General features: G+C 46.2%; 1 protein-coding gene across 5 annotated transcripts in view; it reads left to right on the forward strand.

The window, feature by feature from the left end:
* NDEL1 (nudE neurodevelopment protein 1 like 1) overlaps nt 1-23437 on the forward strand; it is a 46319-nt gene that overhangs the window by 4616 nt on the left and 18266 nt on the right. For 4 of the 5 annotated variants that reach the window (XM_073881705.1, XM_025863951.2, XM_025863949.2 and 1 more), the window contains exons 1-5: nt 10104-10262; nt 17896-17993; nt 19512-19665; nt 20537-20685; nt 22382-22518. In XM_073881705.1, coding sequence (XP_073737806.1) covers nt 17908-17993; nt 19512-19665; nt 20537-20685; nt 22382-22518 — 526 coding nt within the window. In that variant the 5' untranslated portion in view covers nt 10104-10262; nt 17896-17907. Of the gene's footprint in view, nt 1-10103; nt 10263-17895; nt 17994-19511; nt 19666-20536; nt 20686-22381; nt 22519-23437 lie in introns of those variants that run through there. The other variant, XM_025863950.2, reaches the window with a different exon arrangement.

The raw sequence follows: 23437 nt of genomic DNA on the forward strand, positions 1-23437 counted from the left end.
CATTGTGTGGCTATAGAATCATTTATCTAGTCAATACCCTATTGACGGACATTTAGGTTCTTTTGGGTTAAAATCTTCATTAACAAGTTTCCCTTTGGATCATGACCCCATCTAACCTTGTTTCCACTCTGTTATCTGCTTAGCAATCTCTCTTTTGGGGGAGGGGAAAGGATAAAAGGCAAACTTTAATCCTTTTCTGGTTAAATTGTGACTAATTCCAAATCAGTGAGTGCAGACTCACAGAGATTTTCTGCACTTTCCTTTTTTTTTTTTTTTTTCCTGTGGGTTAGAGGAAGAGATGGAGAAAGATCACTCTGGGGTTCTCCTTAGATTCCTCCACGGCTTTCAACCCCGGGTGAAAAGGACGGAGGGCCAGAGTACCAGGGAGGAGGGATGTTTGTAACGAGGAGAAAACAGAAGCAGATCAGGCAGGTGTCCGAAGAAGTCATCCCAGAAATACTAGCTTAAGTGAGAAAATCAGAAAGAACGAACTGTCCCTGAGTCTACCATCAACTGTGTGTCCTCAGGCAGGTTGCTCAGCCTCTCTGGGATCCCCGCCCTCCTTCCTCATCTCAGGTGGATTTCTAAGTTCTCTCGTGTCTTCCAAGGCGCTATGAACACAGACTTTGTCACCCCGGCCGTGTGATCTGGACAAGCTGCTTGACTTCTCTGAGACTTGGTTTTCTCCTCTGTAAAGTGGGGACACTAAGAGCTACATCATAGAGTTGTCGTGAATGGGTGTGAATGGGTGTTTGGCAAGCACTTATCACAGGGCCTGACCCACACTAAGTATCCAATAAATGAAAGCTATTTTTATGGCATGCTGATTGTTATATAAGACGGGGATAATTATATCATCCCACACTGGGTGTATGGAAAAGAACTCTGTCTTCTCAAAAGTGGTTTCCAAAGCTCAGCCTGCAGCTGGGACAGATGGCAAGGAGCCCAGTACAAAGTCACCACTGGCCAATGACCTTGCTCTTCAGTTCATTCTTCTCTGGGGCTTGGACGCTGTCCAGATGCGGGCCAAGTAAACATGCGACTGTTTAACACAGATAAGTGGAATGCACGAGTCCTGGTCGACAGGGGAAGCAATAAGCAACGCCACTTTCTAAATATAAAATATCCCTGAGCATAACAGAAGGGGACCTGAGCACTAGATGGTGTGAATCGCCAATGTAGGGATGCTATGAAGAGAAACTGATATGCCCTCAAGTTGCGATGAGGGAGTGTGGAGACGGGGGAAGACGTTGTAGGAGGAGCTGAAGTTTTGCTCTTAGCAGCTGTGCGTTCTTGGCCAAATTATCCTCTTCGGTAAAACCAGCAGGCTGGATTCTATTTTTGTCCCCCAAAGGCTGGCCTTGGTACTCCTGATGGCATGCAAAGTGATGTTACATGGTACAGACCTGGACACTTGCCATTGTAATAGTTATGGACTTATTTTATGGAATATTAGGGAAAATGGGGCTGGAGATCAATTCCAGGAGCTCATAGATACGATTGTTTAGGATGAGGCTAATGCAGGATTTAAGTCTATTTTTTTTTTAAAGTGAGTCAATTCAGGGGCGCCTGGGTGGCTCAGTCGGTTAAGCGTCAGGCTCTTGATCTCGGCTCAGGTCTTGATCTCAGGGTCGTGAGTTCAAGCCCGGTGTTGGGCTCCACACTGGGTGTGGAGCCTACTTTAAAAAAAAAAAAGGCGGAGGGGGGCGTCAATTCAAAGAAAAGTTCAAAGATGATATGGAGAAATGGCAAATATTGTGAAGGGGGTAAAATGAGAACATCGGATGTGATAGCCCCCAAAGATGTCCACACCCTAACCCCCAGAACCTATGAGTGTGTTACCTTATATGGCGAAAAGGCTTTGCAGAGGTGGTTAAGGGTTTTGAAATTGCGAGATTATTCTGGGATATCAGGGTGCGCCTCATGTAATGGAAAGGGTCCTCCTGAGAGGAAGGCAGACGGTCAAAGTCAGACGAGGTAATGTGATACCAGAAGGGCTGCTGGAGAGAGCCGGCCGCAAGCTAAGAAGCCCCGAAGCCTCTAGAAGATGGAAGTGGCCAAGAGCCTCCAGCAGGAACCAGCCCTGCCAACACCTTGATTTGATCCTTGCGAGTCTCAATTTGGACCCCTGACCACCAGAACTGTAGGAGGATACCCTAGTGTTGTTTTAAGCCACTCAGCATGTGGTAGTGTGTTACAGCGGCCACAGGAGATGGATACACCGGACTTTAGATGCCCTTGGCAGTGGCCCATTCTGCAAGTTCAGGGACTCCTCAGGGCAGAGCAAAGAAACTTGGCTAGATTAAGACGGTCCTCAGTCACCTGCCCTCACCGACCTTCCGAGGAGGGACCTGACCTTGCCACGACTGTAGGGCAAACTGGCCCTGGAGAGGCAGCGACCTCAGCTCTGCCTGCGAGAGTACTTGGCACCGGGAGGGCAGGATGGGTCCTGACTCATGGGAGCTGCCAACAACCTGCTCTTTTTACAGAGGAAAAAACCCAGACGCAGAGAAAGGAAGTGATGGGCAAAATCACCTGTTGATGGGGCTGATTTGGCCGAGAAGAAATTCCTGAATTCCTAGGGCGGTGGGAAGGAAGGGCTCCAGGCGGAGGCTGACTTGGGCCCTCACACCAGGGTGGGGAGCCCTGAGAAGGGGCGGGGCTCTTTCTGGGGGCGGTAGGTGGGTCCTGCCACCCTTTGATCGCCTTTTCTGTGTGGCTGGGCCTCTTGTTCTCACAGCACCATCTCTAATATTTTTTTTTAATCACGGTTTTAATAACTGTCCTGTCAACACACAACTTTTGAAAATTGTTGCAACAGCAACAGGCTCAGAGAAAGGGCTTCCCTGCTTCCCCCACTTTCCCTGGGGTCCTGCCGCCAGCACTTAAATCGAGGTCTTCTCGTCTGCCTGGCCTGCTCCTCTCTAAAGGGACGCGGATTTCCTTTGTATGGAAGGAACATTTCTGCTGTGATTAACACGAACCCTGGGCTGTTTCGTTTCTGCACTTCAGCCTTTATGAGTCAAAATCGGCCTCTGTGGAACGTACACTCTTGGAAAAAGCCCGCTCTAATTTCCTTTTTTTTTAAAGATTTTATTTATTTATTTGACAGAGAGTGACACAGTGAGAGAGGGAACACAAGCAGAGGGAGTGGGAGAGGGAGAAGCAGGCTTCCCGCCAAGCAGGGAGCCTGATGCGGGGCTCGATCCCAGGACCCTGAGATCATGACCTGAGCCGAAGGCAGCGCTTAACGACTGAGCCACCCAGGTGCCCAAGCCCAGTCTAATTTCGAGCAGAAAACATTTCTCATGTACAGTCTGCCATTTTCAAAGTGGGCATCGGGACCTGTTCTGTATTATACTGTGTAGCAACTGACAGAAGCTAGTGTGCAATTTCCTTGGAGGTCCCCCCGGACTCAGGGTAGGTAGTGAGCCCATCTTAGGTTATAATTATAAACGGTCAGGGTATGGTTCCCATTATTGAGACAATGGTCTCCACATAAGTGACCCCCCAGAAAAGCAATCCTCACGTTCCAGGTTAGCTATAATTGACATCCAAGGTAGTGACACCCACCTGACCCCCCTTCCTTGCTGTTCTATTTGGAATGCTTTTGATTAAGAGCAAGGTGACTATGATATGTGTGTTAGTCACCTGGATTTTTAAATTTTGTCAGCTGCTCCTTCTTGCTCATTTTGTTTTATTGGAGAGTTCTTTACTGGAATGCCAAATGATAAAAATGATTTGATGAAAGGAAGGAAAAAGAGGGGGCGCCTGGGTGGCTCAGTCAGTTAAGCGTCCAACTCAGGTCATGATCTCGGGATCATGAGATTGAGCCCCGCGTCGGGCTTCACGCTCAGCAAGGAGTCTGCGTGAGATCCTCTCCCTCTCTCTCTGCTCCTACTGTGGCTTGTGCTCTCTCTCTCTCAAATAAATAAGTAAATAAATAAAATTTTTAAAAAATATTTTAAAAAGAGCAAGGAGCAGCTGAGAACAAGGGAAATAGACCTTAAAAACATTCATTGCAAGGTATTTGTTCATTCAGGTGCTGCCCTCAGTGCCCCCCAAAATATAAAATATGGAAAAGTTCTAGCCTCTTTGTTTCTCCTTAGTACTTATCGTTACCTGACGGGCTAATGTTTCCTTCTTTTCTGGTTCCTTTCTTTCCTGCGAGCTCGTGTCATTAACTGCTGTATTCCTGGAGCCCAGAACAGAGCGGGCACTCAAGACAGTTTGTTGAATGGTTGCGTGCATGATCATTGTGTCCTGGTAATTCTGACTCCCTGGCTTTCCTGGTAATGGGAATTTGGCCGTAATTGCCCCATATGCTCAGCTCAGCTTGGTAAGAAATGCTTCGTTTCTTTTCAGCCCTGTCATTTCATTAGAATGGTTTAGGAGTGAGCAAAACCAGTGCCACCTCGCCTCTGTGAAGGTATGTGAGCAGATCTTGCTTTGGTCTAGGGACAGTCACACTGTTTATGTAGACGTGATGTCGACAGCCCTTGGGGTTGCCAGGTGTTGACCAAGCTAACAATGACCAGTGTCGTGCTTCCTTTCCTGGGGAGGCAGCTGTGACTCGGGCGTGGGTAGTGACCCAAGGGGCTGGGTGGGAGCCAGGGCTGACAGTGAAGACAGAAGCTTAGGGGAGTGGAGCCTCCGGAGCCAGGAACACCACGAGGCTGCACATAGTTCCAGAACGGGAGGAAGCCCACAGTTCAGGTAGGTTGCTGGGGAAGACATTGGGGCAGCCCCAAGAGCATGGCAGGATAGCAGGTTCCATTAATAGGGAGGAAAAAAATAAAGGCCAAGCAAAAATTCGTGGGCCTCAGTTTGCCTCCTGGATAAGGACAAGGGAGGGCCCTTTCCTTCCAGGTACAAGAGCAGGACTCCGACAGGGAGGCCTGTGATAGCCACAGGCTGAATTGTCCTTGTTCCCTGCAAGGGCCCCTTCTCAGCAAGCTACAGTGGAGGCCTGCCGTGGGCGAAGGGCCCAGAAGCAGGGGGTATCCTCAGACAGACACCGTGGACAGGGAAGGAACAGCAAGGAGGTTTGGACCCTACCTCGGTCATCATACCCAATTCCTGCCTTTCTGTTGACTTAACGGACAGCGGGAGTTTGGAATTGAGGGGACAGAGGTTCTGACAGAAAAGCTGAGGTTTAGAAGACCGAATGGCTTTGAGTAGTTTGGTGAGCTCGGTTTGTTCGAGGAGCAGCTCAGGATACAACAAAGACATCAAATGGAACTTACCTTTCTCTTTGAGGTGCTGCTGGGATACCCCTGCCCCCCTCAGCTGTTCATGGCTCTCTGCTCAAGGGTCAGGAACCAAGCAGAAGTGGGCAGTTTTGAATCAGACATGAACTGGTTACCATTCCTTGTCTTAGAAGGGGGAATTTATCATCTGGTTGGAGGCTGGGCATTCTGCAGACCACTTAGCAAGCCCTTCATCCAGTTTATTTATCAAATGCCCACTCTATGCCAGGTACTGTGACGGAAAGTAAGATAAGCTTCTCCATCAAGGCATCGGCATGTATTAGTATGTTCTTAATTTCACATCTCTGTTGCATTTTATATAGCAACCCTTTATCGTAAGGGTCCTGACCATTTTATGGAGGAGGGCCATCACTCCCGTGACATCAGGTCCGATACTCACTCAGGGAGCAGCTCCTGCCATCCCTTATCCTCTTGCCCGGGGCAGGTTTCTTCCTAGCATCTATCATGATCGGACAGAAAGACATTTGTCTATTTGCTTAATATCTGTCTTCCCCATTAGATGATAAGCTCCATGGCAGTGGGGGTGCTTTTGACAGTGATGCGCTTGAATCCCCAAGGCCGAGAACAGTGCCTAGAACAGAGCAAGCACTAAACTCAGAGCTGATGAATGAAAGACTTGCCTCTCTCTAGAAAACTACTTCTCACCTCGAGGTCCAAGAGTATATTTCCCACCCCCCAAGAGTATAAATTTTAAATAAATCCCCTATTTTTATTCTGACTATTCTTTTTTATTTATTTATTTTAAATAAATTTATTTATTTATTTGACACAGAGAGAGAGTATGTGCTCACAAGCAGGGGGAGTGGTAGGGCAGAGGCAGAGGGAGAAGCAGACTCCTCGCCGAGCAGGGAGCCCGAGGCGGGGCTCGATCCCAGGACCCTGGGATCATGACCTGAGCCAAAGGCAGATGCTTAACCGACTGAGCCACCCAGGTGCCCCATGACTATTCTTTTTTAATACAAAAGCAAAAGATGTTGCTTTGGGGATTGTAGATGGTATAGTCTGGGGTTAAGATCTGGGCTACAGAAAAGCCATAATCGCCCATGACCTGAATTCCAGGTCCTTCATCAGCCGGCATCACTTAAGGTCAGCCTTTCAAAGTAGCAAAGGTCTCTCTATCTGTATTTTTCCTCAGAATTTGGGGCATTTTCCAGAAAGTGCTGTCAGTCTTGCATTTGGAGTTATAGCCACCAAACTACGGACTCATTCTTTCCCTTTTAATTGAAGCACACTTAACTGTTTGCTAAATGCCTGTTGCTGGGGAATAGTGGGACAATCAATATTATCCCTGTGCTCAGTGAGCTTTGGTTCCTTTGGGGGGAGCTCAGACACCTCCATGACCAAAAGGCCATGTTCAGTAAGTCTCCTATGAACTATGTGGGCCTCTGCTTGAACACAGAGGCAGGAGCACTCATTTGGGGGCTTTAGGTATCAGGGAAGGCTTCCTGGAGGAAGTAGCATATGAACGAGACTTCAAAAAGCAGAGAGGAAGGTAGGCTGGCCAGGCTTAGGGAGCAGCTGTAGTAAAGGGCAGTGGGAGTCAATAAGAGGCCCAGAGAGGAAAGAAACTGTTTGGGAGACACAGTGGAGGGTCTGGTTGGACCCAGATCGGTGAACTGTAGGAAGTAGACTGTAGAAGTGGGATGGAGTTGCTTTGGGAGGGCCTTGAATGCTAGGCTTTGTAGTTTGTATGTTATCACAAAGGCAGGTGGATGCTGAAACAAGTCTTGGAGCCAGGGATGCTCTGTACACAGAGGGATTTTAGAAAGGTTATTCTGATGGCTGTGTCATCTGCTGGGCTGGACCAAGAAGAAATTCAAGGGAGAGAAGTTTGGGAAGGGAAGGACAGAGAGATAGGAGACTCTGAACTGGGGAGATCCAGGAGGAAAATACTGGGAAAATGGATTTTTAGACAGTATATGATGGGAGGGTCTTTTCAGTTTGGTGACCTCAAGAGTGAAATGAAAGCTGGGGAAGGGATAATGAAGGGTGACTTGAGGAGGCTCTTGTGCTTTAATAACTAGGGGAGTGATGACATCATTGCCAGAAACATGAAATTCATTTCAGAAATTTCAAATGGGGCAAAAGGAGGATTTATTTGGGGTGCAGACACGAGATGGGGTGGTGGTGACACATCTGGCGGATATATCCAGGAGGCCATTAGTAACCAGCCAGCCTTTGGGAATCCCTTGGCCAGCCTGGGTACAGGAGATCTATGCCCCTAAAGATCAGCAGAAAATACTGGCCTAAAAGATATGGAGAGATTAGGCTGAATCAAACCTTTGATTATGAGGTCTCTGCTCGCCTGATTTAACAGAGGGTTCCATGGACCCCATCTCCTTGGAATTGTGTGTTCCATGCCACCTTTTGTGTGTGATGTGGCTGGAGTCCTGCATTCTCATTAGCTAGAATTTACATTAGTGTCCAAGAGGTCAACCACCCTCCCCCGCAACTGCCAGAAACTGGCCACTGTTTCCTGAGTCTCTGAGAGCATGGCAGGGAAGGTGGGATGCTTGTGCATACTCTCAGGAACTGTGATATTGACCCCTTTGGCTTGATCCATGCCTCAGGAAAACCCTACTAAAGAGTTCGCGGAGGCAGAGGGTGGAGCAACCTCACTCATTATTTTTATGTTCACAAAGCCAATTTTGTAACTTCTGTTCCCTTTAGAGGCTGCTTTCAGTCTTCACTTCCCCTGGATGGGCATACTGGAAGCAGGGAGTGGGGCAAAGGTTGTTCACTAACTTGGGAGAAAGTGCAACAATGCAGAGGAAGGAGACCAGTCAAGGGCTTTGCTATTATTGAGAGACTTGCCAGGCAAAGCCCATTCATTAAGATGGAGCCAATGCACGGAGCCCTGACAGACACCAGTTCTGGGTCCAGACTAGGTAGGAGGGGTGGTGGCCTGCCAGATGACGCCAACATTCTCTGCAGGGCCTGGCCTGCCATTAAGTGACTCAGTGTATTTCCCAGGACTTCAGCCAGGAGGCGGGGACAGGAGTTGCAGACTTTGTTTTTTCCTCTGGGGTGGGACTGCTGGGTCTTGGCAGGAGGTGAACAGGAAGGCCTCCCTGCCTAATTACCTCTCTGCCTATGATCTCATCGGTCAGAGCACAGCTTCCGGCCAGGGAAGCAGAGCCCCAGATCCTGAAAGAGCTTCCGCAGTGTTCCCGAGGTTACTGGGCTTGGACAAAGTCCTGCTTGGGTTTAAATTCCAGTTCCTCGGGGGCCTCAGTCTTGCAATGTATATATACTCGATGTAATCCGGTGCTTGTGAGGACTGAGGGAATTAACTTATTTAACGCATTTGGCACAGTGCTCTAGTCCAATAAATGGTAGTTATTATTAATAGACCCCTTAATTGAGTGGCAGTATAGGAGTGGTTAATAGTGTGGTTTCTGGAATTAAACAATCCAGACTAGCTGGGTTTGGATCTTGAGTCCTCTTTTTTTCTAGTTGATTGACCTTGGGCAATGTCATTTTGCTGACTCTCGGTTTCCTCATTGGGAAAATGGGAATTTTAACAGCACCTATTTCACAGGGTCGTTGTGTGGATTAAATTATGCAAACCAAGCCTTTCTCATAACTGCCAGTGCATACACATGGCACAACAAAAGGGCACTACTCTTCCTGTCATTATCATGAACTTTTCAACCCTCTATCTTTCAGAGTCTAGCTCAAGGTACCATCCTTCCTGCAACCCTATTCATCAAGTCTCCCAATTTTTATTGATTTTGACACCTCTTACGATCATTCTTGCATTGTTCCCATTTAGGTCCATTTCCTCAAAAACATAACTGGACCTCAACCTCACCTCTCCTTCACCTTGAGGCCTGTCTTTCACATGATTATCATGTCCAAAAAACCCACAGCTCCAATCCTGAGAGCACTGACGTCAGAGATAATTACACTGCACATTATGCAGTAAAAGTTCCTAGAGTTGCTTTTTAAATCAGCTCAGTTCAAGTTTCCGCTCCCCAAGCAGTTGCTCAACCTCATCTCTCCCCTTTCTTTTTTTTTAAATTTAAAAATTTTTTTAAAAAAAGATCTTATTTACTTATTTGACAGAGAGAGACACAGCAAGAGAGGGGGCACAAGCAGGGGGAGTGGGAGAGGGAGAAGCCGGCTTCCCAACCAGCAGGGAGCCCGATGTGGAGCTCGATGTGGGGCTCGATCTCAGGACTCTGGGATCATGACCTGAGCGAAGGCAGACGCCTTACGCCGCCCTCATCTCTCCGCTTTCTGAGCTGAGCGCCCCTCACCCTCTTCCCTCTCAAGTCCCCTACGATGCCAGGCTTCAGGGGCCCCGGGGGGATACACCCACAAATAAATATACGCTTAGATATGCAAAATACGTAAGCGGATGTATTTGTATTCCCCTCAACGATCAACAAGTGTTTGAGCGCCCACTTTGCGTCCAAGCTCTCTGCTGGGATGAGAAAGACCTAGGAGGGTCCAGATATTCTGCGGGGTGCTCCGGGGTGCGCTCCGAGGTGAGATCGGAGCCGAGAGTCATGTTACAAACGCCCTGAGACACAGACACTCGAAGAACATCGGTGGCTGAAAGACCGGGAGGCCAAGGGGTGTCACCCCCGCCCCCCTCGGGGGCGTCACTTCCCCAAACCGCTCAGAGTTTTCGGGGGAACCGCGAGGTCCGGGGGCGCCTGCGCAGAGGCCGCCGCCACCCTGACGTCAGCGCGCTGGGCCCGGCCCGCCCCCGCCCCCCGCGTGACGCCATCCCCGCCGCAGCCCCGCCCCGGCCGCGCGCGTTGGCGCGCATGCGCCGGGGCCCGCCCCCGTGCGTCACAGAATGGCCTCGGACACCCAGGCGGCCCCTGACGTGTCTGGGAGGAGCCGGGCGCCGAGGTGTGCGGAGTGGAGCAGTGGGCTGCGGAGGGGAGCGGAGCTGAGCGGCTGGGCGGGCCTGGCCAGGCCAGCGGAGCGGAGACGTCGGTCGAGCGGCGGCGAACATGCGCTTTTGACACATTGGAGGTGAGCAGGCGATGCGGGGCCGCTCTCAAGGGGGCCGGGCCGGGTGGCGGCGCCGCGGCCTGGCCCCCCGGGAGCCCGCCCGGCCCGGGGGTCGGGTGCGACGCCGGGCCGGGCCCGGCCTGGACTCTGGGGGCGGCCAGTCCGGGGCGACTGTTCCAACCGCTCTAACTGCCTCCCCCCGACCCCTGCCCGCCCTGGTCCGAGGTGTGGCCCACGGGAGGACGGGGGGCTGCCGGAGGGGGGCGAGCCCCGAGGCCGGGGCTAGGGGTGCGCGGACGCAGGCCGGGACGTGGCAGCGCGGGCCGGGGCGCTGGTTTGCAGCGGCGCGCCCAGCCCTCCCCCGCCTCCCTCCGAGCGCCCTCGGCGGGCTCGGGTTCCTAGCTCTCGGGGCCTCTCCCCGCTGGGGGCGGCAGCGGAAGCGCCCCACGTCGGGCTCCGGTGGCACCCCCGTGACTCCCCGCCCCTCCTGGAGTTCGCAAAAGGGTCCCCAGACGGGTTCGGGTTGCCTTTTTTTTTTTTTTTTTTTTTTCTTCGCTGGTAACCTTTTAAGTTTTGCCGAGGCGGTGAGGGTTCTTTCGGTGCTGATAATTACATTCCAATTCTGCAGCGCCTTGACGCATTTCAGAACACCCCTTGCGGTCTCTTGAACCTCCTCACCCTGTGGTTGTGCCTGTTTCTATTACCTCCATTTGATGGATGGGCAAATTGAGCCCGGGTGTGGTTGGGGGGGGGGAGTAGTTTGGATTCTACCAGTTGGTGAATGGGTTCGTTTGGATCAGAATTTACGTCTCTAGCCTCGAAATTACGGTGTCTGTGTGTGTGATTTTTATACCCTTCTTGGCTAGAAAGCACGGCAGAAAATTTGATTTGCCGAAAATAGGCCAGAAGCTAGTAGAAAGAAGATGCATTCGAATATTTTTGAGCAGACTCACCTGGGATAAGAACTACTCGGTCGTAAAGAAAATCTTACTCTGAAACGTTCATGGGTCGCTGGCTAATTGTTCTGTCAGATAAATTGTGTTGCTCTTACTCCACTTCTGAAATCGGGTAATGGCTTTGCTAAATCATGAGGTGTGGTACATGCAGCATTAAATCATGGGTTGAAGAGGAGTAAAGGGGAGCGGAGGAAGGTATCTCTTCTGAATTTTTATTAAAACTAATTTAAAATTGAGAGATTATCAGTAACAAAGAAAACCTTGGGCTGGCCCTGGTTAGAAGCTGACCTAGTCCACGTAGCAGTTGCTAAATCTTACCAAGCTGTTCTTTTTCAGTTCAGTGTAGACTCGTTAAATAAATTAAAGTTGGATAAGGGACATTAAAAAATAAGTGGAAACTTCAGTAAAAGCTTAGATCTGGCTTTCATGTCATCTGCAAAACTTATTTTTATTCTCATTTTAAATCATGCTGAGATAAATGTGGTTACTAAAGCTTAAAATGACTTCTGACCTAAGTTCCTGATCACCTCGTAAGGTAGAAGAAGGAATTTGATGGTCAGGGCTGAAAGGGAGATGGTATTTGTGATCAACTTTGAAAAGGAAAAAAATTCTGTAAATGTCACCTTAGGGAGAAGTAGATGATTTTGGTTCAAAGGCACATATCTCCTACAGTGAGTGCCAGAACTCTCAATCTCAGTCGATACTACAACTATTAATAGGATGGCAATATCATAGGAGATGGATTTTCTTACCCTTGCACAAAAAGTAGCTTGGGGCAAGTATAGCATTTTGGACAGGCTGTTTTACACCCAGATGAATTGATTTGTTAGCTGCTGACCATCTGAAGGTCACATACAGTATGATAATGCCCCATGTAGAAGTTGTACTTTTGAGATCCATGCTCCCGTCTGTATGAGACATGGTTTGAGGGAAGAGTAGCAGGGGAGAGTACATAATTTCTGCTTTCATTTCAGCCTCATAAGATTATCGATGTATCATTAAAGCTTTTTAAAAAAATTTTTTTAGCAGTGAATTTTTCCATATTGGCTAACTTTCTATAGCCTTAATATCTCCAGTTACATAGTTTCAGATAACGCATTGAACACATCCTCCCACTGTAACCTGAAGCAAACAGAACAGACTGTCTTTACAGCCCGGAGAAGATCTTTTGAATATCTGCAGTGGTAGCAAATTTTGGTCATTTGTAAAAATTCTGATTTTTGGAAAGAGTATTTCTGACAAATAAAATCAGAGTGATAAAGCTGGATAATATCAATCAGGATGCGGTAAAAATGAGGTGTGACCACAAAGTAATAACTTTTTTTTAAGTTTTTAATCTGGCTCTTCAAGGCTGTTTCCAAAAGAGGTTTTAAAAAATGTTTTCAAGAATGGTGGTATCACTGGACTATGCTTCTGGAAGAGATTAAGGAATCATTTGTATGTTACAAATTCTGAAGCACATTTTGTGGTCATACTTCAGAGGTTCACTACTGAATTAATATTTTTTTTCCACAATTCAATAAAATTTATGCTGCATTTACTGTGTACCAGGCTCTGTACTAAGTACTTTACAGATATTCCCCTAATCCTCATAACAGCCCTATTTTAATTTTTATCCCCATTGTGCAGGTGAGGAAGGGGGAGGCACAGAGAGGTTGAGTAACTTGCCCAAGGTCATCCGGCTAGTGAATAGAGAGGAGTCTGGCCCCAGGGTCTGAGCTCTCCACTACTGTGCCATGTTGCTCCTACCCCTTGTTCCCAGGTTAAATGTTTTTAATTGGTTTCTTCTGGAAAAGATGATGGTCATTTTAGTAAAAGGTTTCAGTTGTAGATTATACTGTTTGAGGGGCCGATAAAAGTAGTCTGTTAATTGGAAAAATTGGAGTCAACATTCAGTTCGCATAAGATTCAGCAAGAAAATAGGAGATGCACGTGTGAAATAAAAACACATATTCGAGTAATTTTGCCAGGGTTATTTGGCACTGAACTAAATAGTTGGATAGGGAGGACACAAGAGATAGAGCTAGATATTGAAAACGTTTTGCAGGAAAGTCTATTTATAACCCGAGTCATCAGGGAATACTGATGGAAACACTGGTGATTGTGTTAAGAATATGACCCTGTTTAGGCAACAAAAATCAAGGATAAATGGATACTTTATAGTACACCCAGAAGTGTAAACAGTTAGATTCCTTAGGGAATACTACTTAGCTAAGTGCTCTTCAATGTCATAACTACTTATGTCTTCTGATAACTGAATAAAGGGCCAAAGTCAGCAGAGCAGCCTCACCCAGAAAAGTTTCACATTGGGCATGTGAATGATAACATTTTTAGATTAAAAACCGTGGAGCCAATCCTTCTACAAATACAGTTTGTAGAAGGATTGGCTCCGTGTTAAAATACATTCAAATAATGTTAGATGCAAGGATAGCATCTAATAGTCATTATGAACTTCCGTAAGGATTCTGGCCCATGGACCACACAATCCACCACTAGCAGTTGCTGCCTAGTAACAGGAAGAGTACTGAAAACTTTAAAAGTATCCTCCCCGTGAATAAAATGTTGATATACTGAAGAGGCATCAGTCACCCAGTTCCAGAAAGGCACATATGTAATCTAGAGAAGGTCCAAAGCATGACAGTGACATAGTTAAGGGACCAAGATGGCTGCCAGGTGACTGTAAGCTACAAAGACAAGAAATATTCACTTTGAAAAGACCAAGGCTGAGATGTATTATCATCAGAGTACAAAATTTTTAGAAAGGCTTAAAAAATAATACAAACCTGTGCACCAAATCCTAGAACCTTACAGAGGAGCAGCGCACTAAAGTTATGGCAAATTTAAGGCCAAAAACAGGAGAATCACTGATGGCTATAAAATATGGAACTTGTCTCAAATGCATAAAGTAATATAAAATCAGCAAAATAAGAATTTTAGATTTGAGATATTTAATTTAAAGATGTATGTAAGGGTCAGGACCTTCTTATCCTGTTTTCGTTTCTTTGGAGTTTTCACTTGCTGTTTTTCAAGATTTTATTTTTAAGTAATCTCTACCCCCAACATGGGGCTTGAACTCACGACCCCGAGATCAAGAGTCTCACACTCCCCTGACTGAGCCAGCCAGGTGCCCCCACTTGTTTGTTTTTTGTTTTTTTTTTTCTTATTGACACAAGAGTGATGTGCTTTCATCACAGCCTCATGTATCCAGCTTTCCAGACTGTTAAATGGGACTCCTCGTCTTCCCTGGAGCCGTCCATATGGCTGAGGGTGGGGACTTCTCTTCCTTGCAGTCCTAAGTTGGAGCCACTTTTTCTTGCACCCTGTGCTGTCCGGTCTTGGTTTTCTCTGCCTTCTGTAACTGTCTCAGGAAGTGTGTGGGAGGTCACCCTCCTGAGTTCTTGCAGGAGGAAAAAAATTCTCTCATTTGTCTGCATTACCTGTTTCCTCTCAGTTCAGTAGGTGCTAGGATTTTCTTATTCATGCTCCTGGGTTTTCTCATTTGTCTGGTGGTTCTTGGTTGTCCATTTATATTTAAGACCAAAGGGCTGGACAGTGATTATTTTAGGTAGCAAGTGTGTGGTGGGGTCTCCAAGGCTCTCCCCAGTGAGTCCCATTCGCTCCCTATTCTTTGGGGTGGAGCCTGTATCGAGCTTTTTAAGTGACTGTGAATGGGGCTTGGCGTGCGTCAGACTGGTAATTTTGTCTAGCCGAGAATGATGGGTTTTATAATCCTGATTTAATACGTGGTGGTGCACTGTAAGGTAGAAATAAACTACCCACAAGTTTTTTTGCTTACGCCATTTCTGAAATAGGAATTTAGATCTTAATAAAGGAAAGCAGTACTTTGGAAAGTAAAGAGGGAATAATGAGAGAAAGGTCTTAAGTCATTTCAAACATTTGTTGAATTTCTACCGTGTTCCGTGTTTCTGGTGATACAGAGGGATTTATAAATAAGACACTGGTCCTGCCTTCAAGGAACTAGCTGGAGAGACTTAGCCTTTTATTTTTCTATAAATATTTCTTATTTGAGCTAGAGTAAGTAGCAAACTTTGCTTCTTGTGTCCCTGTGATCTTCGTAACATTTTGTAAAGCCCTAATTTACTGGATTGTGTATCAAAAACTGAGTATTTGAGCTGCTCATTGATATGTGGTTGCCAGTATTGAAACAATGAGTGCCTCTATCCAAATTTGAGGACCCGTGCCCATGAGCTTCTTTAGGGCTGGATTCATAGATTTCAGATGTAACCAACATTTTTATTTATTTTTTTGGGCGTTTTTGAGAAAGACCTTATGGAGAGCATTCAAGGGACATAGTGATGGTTGCCTCACCTTGAGATGCCTCTCTGTGCTGTGATTAAATCTTCATCTGGATTGTTAATATGAAATCTGCCCCTTCCCTCAAGGAGACTGAGGCAGGAACTCTCAAGAGTTAGTGAAACCACATGGTGATGCCTTCAAGGGTTTTGGATATTCTTTTGAAATACAAATACTTATGCTGGACCAGCCTCATCCTCACTGACATCTTACTACACACTGTGGCTATAAATAAGATTACCCCTACCGCTGGGGAAATGGAATGGGAATTGGGAACTTTGAGGAAGGGATAGGATTGTAAGATTGATCCGTAATATTTAGTAGTTAGTACATAGACTTGAAGAAACCTGTCATCTGGTCCAGACTCTCATTATATGAGGAAACGGAGACCTTGAGAGGTTAAGCAGATGGCTTAAGGAGTTGAATGGCAGAATCGGAACCCTAGAGCCCAGTCTGGGCAGGACTCCCCCCTCTGTGAGGTTTACATTTTCCTGTGCTGTGGGCCCTGAGGGCATGTCCAAGAGTAGAGTGATACAGCAAGGAGTGTGCTAGTGGAGGGCTGATGGCTTTGGAGGAGGGCCCGCCTGAGGCACTAAGTACTCGTCCAGTACTTAACAACGTCTGACACGTAGCAGTTGCTCAGTAAATGCTCGAAAGCTTTAATACTTTCTCTGAGCCAAGTGTTCCGCTTGGTGCCATGAAGGGGTGCAAAGCATGTCAAGATTCCATCTCTTTTCAAAGAACTCTTAGTCTGATTGGTAATTGCAGATAATTGGAAGATTGACTGACATGCCAAAAGTCAGAGAAGGTGGTGTGGTCAGGAAAGACTCGGCTGAAACAGAACACGGCAGTCAGCTTCAAACTAAGTGTATCAAGTTATACTTTAATATTATTCAGCGAGAAATCACTCTCGTACCTCTGTGGCATACTCACCCTGAAGCAGGAGTTTCCGGTCTGTGACTTCTTGCTCAGCCTTTATGAGTGGATTGTGCTGTTTGAACTCTGGGTTTCTATTAATTTACTTTTAAAGCTGGTCTTTCGTTCTTGCTGCCCGGTATGGATTAGGTTGATTCAATTTTGGTTTAGTTTAGTTTAGCTAATACTATTGAGTATCTGCTGTTGTGCAGACACTGTGCTGGGTTGGAATAAGAATAATACACAGCCTAACGGGGACACAAGTTCAGGCAAATGCATTACTGTGTGGTAAGTCTATTCAGGAAAGCAAGTGTGGGGTATAGTGATAGGCAAGAGTGTAGGAGATTTCAGTGCTGTCTGGGTTAGGGCAGGAAAGGCTTTCCTGGAAAAGATGACAGCTAGGTTTTGAAGGACAAGTTGGAGCTTTCCAAATGCACAAGGAAGGGAGAGCCATTCCAGGTAGAGGAAACATCCAGACCTGAAACAGAATGTCGTGTTAAGACAATTTTAAACAGTATTGCTGGAATATAAAGTGGGATGCTTCAGGAGGGGATTGTACAACGGAGGGTAGGCAGACGTTTTGCTCTAGGTATGAATGTAGAGTGAGCCCAGTGTCCTTGTTATTTCATATTCTGGCCAGCCAGTTGGGGTTTTTACGTGGTCAGTCCAAATGTGAGGTCATAGATATTCCAATCCCCGCCCCCAGTGCTTTGGGAGAGCAACCAAGATGAGAGGACACTGAAGTTGGGGATTAGTGAATTTACGGAGGAAGCTTTGGACTTAAGATAATTAAGTTTTCACAAATGTAATAATCGTAAATTATTAAGAATGTACCTGATTTGCTAGTGTGGTCACCTGGCATGAAATGTTTCTGATAGGTCTTTTGAAGCAATTGTACAGCAGGGAAGGGCATGCAGTAGGAGCATCAGCTCGAACAATAAACTTGTTTCTGTCACCAGATTCCCAGAAAACCGGCTGGCTGTAACCCAGCTGCTGGGGCCCGGGGTGCAGGATGATTCTGTGGTGCCAGTTCACTTGGAACCTAGTGCCTCCATCCAAAGTACCTCATGTGCCTTTATACCCGAGCACTTTGGGGTTTTCCTGTCCTGACGTCATCCACGGTACAGGTGGGCCCTGAGGTTGGGGCATAAAGTGATTTATGTATCCGGTTATTCATTCTCAGAATCTGTCATCTTTAACTCCCTCCAGGATGCTGATTTAATATCCCAGATTTTGTACTTTTATTTAGATTGCTGTGTTCTCTATTTATTTTTTTAATTTTTTTATTTCATATGGTATATTTCATTTTTAATAGCTGTCATTGGTTGATTGATTGATTGTAAGCTCTCCGCCCAGTGTGGAGCTTGAACTCACAACCCCAAGGTTAAGAGTTGCACTTGCCGCTGACTGAGACAGCCAGGTTGCCCCTGTTCTCTATTTAACTTAAAAATGTCTTTAATATTTCACAGGCTTTCTTGATCATGGATGGTGAAGATATACCAGATTTTTCGAGTTTAAAGGAGGAAACTGCTTACTGGAAAGAACTTTCTTTGAAGTATAAACAAAGGTAATATTGAAAAGCATCCTGAAAATAGGGGAGGATATTTGGAATATACCAACTCTAGCATATGTAATATTTTATTATTTATTTGTTTACCTCTTATGGAAGCTGGGATTCTGGAAATAGTCCTAGCATTGCTGTATTTAAATACTATGAAAATGCCATAAATCTTTATTACTCAAATTATTAAAACAGTAAGAAAACTTCACATTTGTGATTTCTTCTGGTAGTTTACCTCCTTTTATGCTTATTGCGTTTGGCCATCCTTGGCCTGCTGTGTGCGCCCTGATTCTGCCTCCTTGTGTGGTCTTTGGAGATTCCGATAAGCTGTGTAGGGCACGCACAGCCGACTCTAGTTCTCTCCAGGCCGGTGTTGTCAATGTCAGGGGGCGAGAAGAGTTTCAGGGGTTAATGGAGCATTTTATAAGGTCTCAGTTATTTTAAGTAGTTGGGGAAACTTTTACATAATAACCTTTGAGCACCAAAATTTGTCTTAGATTTCTTTTTAAAACGTGCTCTAACATACACACACGTTTTCCTGCTTTGTTTTACAGAGCTTGTTAAGTCTTATCAAACCTTTTATCACTGTTTCATTGTTGTTGAAGGTCGTTATTGTGCCAGTGGATCTAGAACGGGTCTGTCTGTGGCAGGGGTTTTCTCAATCTTTTTGTGCCATAGATGCCTTAATAGGCTGGGGAAACCTTCTGGACCCCTTCTCAGAATAACACTTCTAAATGCATAAAATTAAATAATAGAGGGCCTCCTGGGCGGCTTAGTCGGTTAAGTGTCCCACTCTTGGTTTCGGCTCAGGTCATGATCAGGGTCCTGGAATTGAGCCCTGCATTGGGCTCCATGCTCAGCGGGGAGTCTGCTTGGGATTCTCTCTCCCTCTTTCTCTGCTCCTCTCTACCCCATTGCATGCGCTCTCTCTCTTTCTCTCTCAAATAGATAAAACTCTTAAAAAAAAAAAATAGAATTACAAAGGAAGGCAACTGTATTGAAAAACACTTATCTAAATATTAAACTACTTTGTGGCATACTATATGTGCTTCTTTATTTACACCTTAAATAAGAAAGATCTAGCGGTGAGTGTATGAAATGTGTCCTTTTGGGCCTTTTTAAAAATTTTTTTTATTTTTTAAAGATTTTATTTATTTGACAGAGAAAGACAAAGCAAGAGAAGGAACCACAAGCAGGGGGAGTGGGAGAGGGAGAAGCAGGCTTCCCGCCGAGCAGGGAGCCCGATGTGGGGCTCGGTCCCAGAACCCAGGATCATGACCTGAGCTGAAAGCAGACGGGCTTAACTGACTGAGCCACTCAGGCGCCGCCCCCCCTTTTGGGCCTTTTAACTCGCTTTCACTGAACCCCGAATATAGATTAAGAGCTGCAGGACAGATTGTTGTGTAGCATACTTTATGGTAGTGCCAGCATTCAGGCAAAATTATTGAACAGATAGGTAATCATCTTCAAGCTGACCCTGTGATTCCTGCTCTAACTCTTATTTCCCATTTTGTCTCTGATTAGCTTCCAGGAAGCTCGGGATGAGCTAGTTGAATTCCAGGAGGGAAGCAGAGAATTGGAAGCAGAGCTGGAGGCACAGTTAGTCCAGGCGGAACAAAGAAACAGAGACTTGCAAGCTGATAACCAAAGGCTGAAGTATGAAGTGGAAGCGCTGAAGGTAACTCTGGAAGTAGGAGCTAGTGTCTGATGTGCTGGCTTATATTAAAATGAGAAATAGAATTATTTTAGGTGGAGCGGAAGAGCAATAGGCAACAGAAAAACAGAAAAGGCTTAAAGTGAATTTTTGAAATAAACTTCTCTTTCATGCAACCAAGGGAAAGGTGGTTTAGGAGTTCACTTAGAAACTCTGTAGCTGGCAGTTTTTCAGCTGTGCTGTTCCTGTATATATTGTAATTCCTGTCGTTATCAAAAGCTGCCTGATTTGACAGATTGCCTCATTCCACGGTACTTTAAAATTCTCTATGTATGAACTACACGTTTGTTTCATTATTGTTCATAGTCTCTTTAGTTTTGAAGTTTAGTTGGGGTTAAAAAAAATTCCTTTTTAAAAAGTTATTTCCAGGAGTAAAAAGAATCAACCCCTTTTGTTGCTGTTCAGCGCCTGCCTTAGCCAAGTGCTTGGGGCGTTTTGGTGCCTGCGGTGAGAGTGAGGGAGCTGGGACTCAGTGGTGGTCTCCGTTTGTGCTTCCCCTGGGCCGCCTTTAGCCTGAGGACGCCCGGGGGCTCCTCCCACTACGTGTGGGGTCTCGGAGGCAGCAGTTTCACTAGTTTACTTCTTTTCGGAGAGATCATTATTAGATTCTGAGAGGAGAGTGGTTGACTCTCTAAATTTATGAGTTAAGGTACTTGGAATGAATGTGTGTGTGTGGTTTTTTGTTTTTTTTTAAATACTATAAGGAGGAGAAGGCTACTACTGCTCCCTTCAGCTCAGATGGTGGGTGAATTCCTTGGATCTCCCCCACCTCCATACCTTGGGTTACTTCCTGTATATCAATAACACACTCTCCTTCCTATACCCACGCGTTCAGGAGAAACTAGAACATCAGTATGCACAGAGCTACAAGCAGGTGTCAGTATTGGAGGATGATTTAAGTCAGACTCGGGCCATTAAGGAGCAGCTGCATAAGTACGTGAGAGAGCTGGAGCAGGCCAACGATGACCTGGAGCGCGCGAAAAGGTAAATGAAGGGCGCGCATTTTGTAGACTCAGTGAGGAAAATCTGGGTCTGTAGGCTCAGCCTGTCACCTGGATCTCAGTCCCAGAACATCTTCTTTCAGAGTTTCAGTCCCCCCCCCCCGGAACGCGTCACATCGGCGCTAACCCCACACCCTTAGCTCCCCAGATCAAGCCCTTCCAGGGTTCTCTTCCCCTCTGTCCTTTCCCCCACTTTGGGGCCCCTGGTTGCTGCTGTGGGTCTTCCTCTGGAGCATGTGTCCTCCATCTCCCCGCCTTTCCCTCCGTGTGCTCAGTCCTCCTGCCCTTGTCCGCAGCCCCACATCTCCTACCTGAAGTCTGCAGTTTCTTCCTCGCCGATCCGTCTTTCCATCCCCGCCCCTCTTCGTTCTTTTCGGCTTTAACATGAACTGATGAGACTTTCTCAGAATACTGCTTCCCTGGTGACGGTGCGGCCTGGCCTAGAGCGGTTTGCTGTTACTGTTGCTGAGCTTCTCTGTGATTATAATTAGTTGTTTCTTAACCGTTCCCAACTGAATTCCTGTTACTTTACAATTATTCATACGAGTGACTCTTTAATGCCTGACTTGATGCTAGAGTTGAGGATGCCTTGGATGTGACAGATATGGACATTTCACACGAGAAATACTCTGGTGAAGAGCGTGTACCGGGGCTCCGGGGCGTCGACGATGGAGCCGCTACGCGCCCTGGGGGAATTGGGGAAGTTGGCTGGGATTGAAGCTGAGAGAGCTGGAGCAGGCCAAGGATGACCTGGAGTCGGCCAGGGGTAGAGGGAGATGTGGAGGCGGAGAGGCAGGAAGGCTTGGGGGGTAGGAATATTTCACTTTGAAGTGCATAGAGACAGTGTAGCTGAACAGGATGAGACTGGAAGGTGGTGGCGGCCACGTTGGGGAGAACCTTGCATGCTCTGTTTGAAAGCCATTCTGGAGGCGATGAGGGGCTCTTTAAGAATTTTTTAAACAGAGGAGTAACATCAGATTTTGAGTTGAAAGGATAATACTGAGGAATTAGAAATAGGGAGGAGGACCATTTAGGAGTGATTCAGGTGATGGATGAAGAATTAAGCCAGGGCAGGAGGTTGGGGGAGAGCAGATGGGATTGAGAGACAATTTGACACTTGATAGGACTTGATAAAATTTGGCCAGGGCATTAAGAGTTCGAGCTTGAGGTTGGCGAATGTTACTTCTGTAGCAGGTAGCACATAGTGGGCGGGGGGCCCATAGTAGGTGCATGTTACCGTTTGTTGAATAAATGAGTAAGATGAGAATGCAGGAGGAGTTGGTAGAGACCTGGGACTTTGTGTTTTAAACAAATTCTTAATTCTCAATGTACTCTAAAATTGTTGTAAAGTTTTCTTCCTGAAAATGTGTAAACTTGATTGTTCTGTGTTTAAAATCCAGGGGTGAGATCCAATGTGTAATAAATGGCCTTCCTTTTAAGGAACTGTAGTGAATTTTGGTGGGAATTTAAGAGAATATATTGAATGGCCCATACTAATAGCAGAGATACTAAATGTCACCAGAGGTCAGAAGGGACTGAGGTCATTCTCTTTCAACTGGGCCCGGCTCTCTAGGTCAAGAAATGGCATGAGAGAAACTGATAGTTTCCTATTGTATTAGCTCTTTGCATACTATTATTTAATTCATGGACTCCGATTTTTTTTTTTTTTTTTTTTTTAGGGCAACAATAGTTTCACTGGAAGACTTTGAACAAAGGCTAAATCAGGCCATTGAACGCAATGCATTTTTAGAAAGTGAACTTGACGAAAAGGAGTCTTTGTTGGTGTCCGTCCAGCGGTTAAAGGATGAAGCAAGAGGTAAAACTGACAACTGAACGTTTATCCTCTATCTTACTATCCCTAAGCCCAAGGTCTAAGCTAGCTTCATTTATATACTTTTGAAGCCACATACATTTATATTCTTTTGTCAGGCACTACACTAAGTGCTTTTAGTCTCTTAATGCCTACAGTGTCAACTTTAAGAGGTAGGTAGTAGTATTCCCATTTTATAGGTCAGAAAACTGAGGCAGGGAGAGTTTGAGTTTTGTCCAAAATCTTGGAACTTTTCAGTTGGGGGATGCCTGGGTGGCTCAGTCGGTGAAGCGTCTGCCTTCGGCCCAGGTCATGATCTCAAGGTCCTGGGATCGACCCCTGCATCAGGCTCCCTGCTTTGTGAGGAGCCTGCCTCTCCCTCTCCTTCTGCTTCTTCCCCCCGACTCATGTCCTCTCTCTCTCTCTCCTCTCCCCCGCCCCCCCGTCTCAAATTAAAAAAAAAAAAAAAACTTTTCAGTTGGGATTCAGACCCTGGTCTGTTTTCCAAAACCTTAACTCTGCTACCAGTGTGCATGTCCTGCTTGGTTTAAGTTTTTTCCTTTTTGCTTCTATGTAAATGATTTTGTGTTAGGCATATAATAACACTGCATATGTGCACATATTATAGAGACCATTTTCTTTATAATATTCTGTATTCTATCATGTACTAAAAAAGGAGGGAGGAAGAATTTTATTTTTATTTTTATTTTTTAAAGATTTATTAGCACAAGCAGGGAGAGCAGTAGGCGGAGGGAGAGGGAGAAGCAGACTCCCCACAGGGCAGGGAGCCTGATGCAGGGGTCGATCCCAGGACCCTGAGATCGTGACCTGAGCCGAGGGCAGATGCTTTACCGACTGAGCCCCCCAGGCGCTCCGGGAAGAAGGATTTGAAAGGAAAGTATGTGATCACTATGTGCACACAGCA

The sequence above is a fragment of the Callorhinus ursinus genome, unplaced genomic scaffold, assembly GCF_003265705.2.
Source record: "Callorhinus ursinus isolate GAN/ISIS: 27379988/994484 unplaced genomic scaffold, GSC_fseal_2.0 scaffold43, whole genome shotgun sequence".
Taxonomy (NCBI): Eukaryota; Metazoa; Chordata; class Mammalia; order Carnivora; family Otariidae; genus Callorhinus; species Callorhinus ursinus.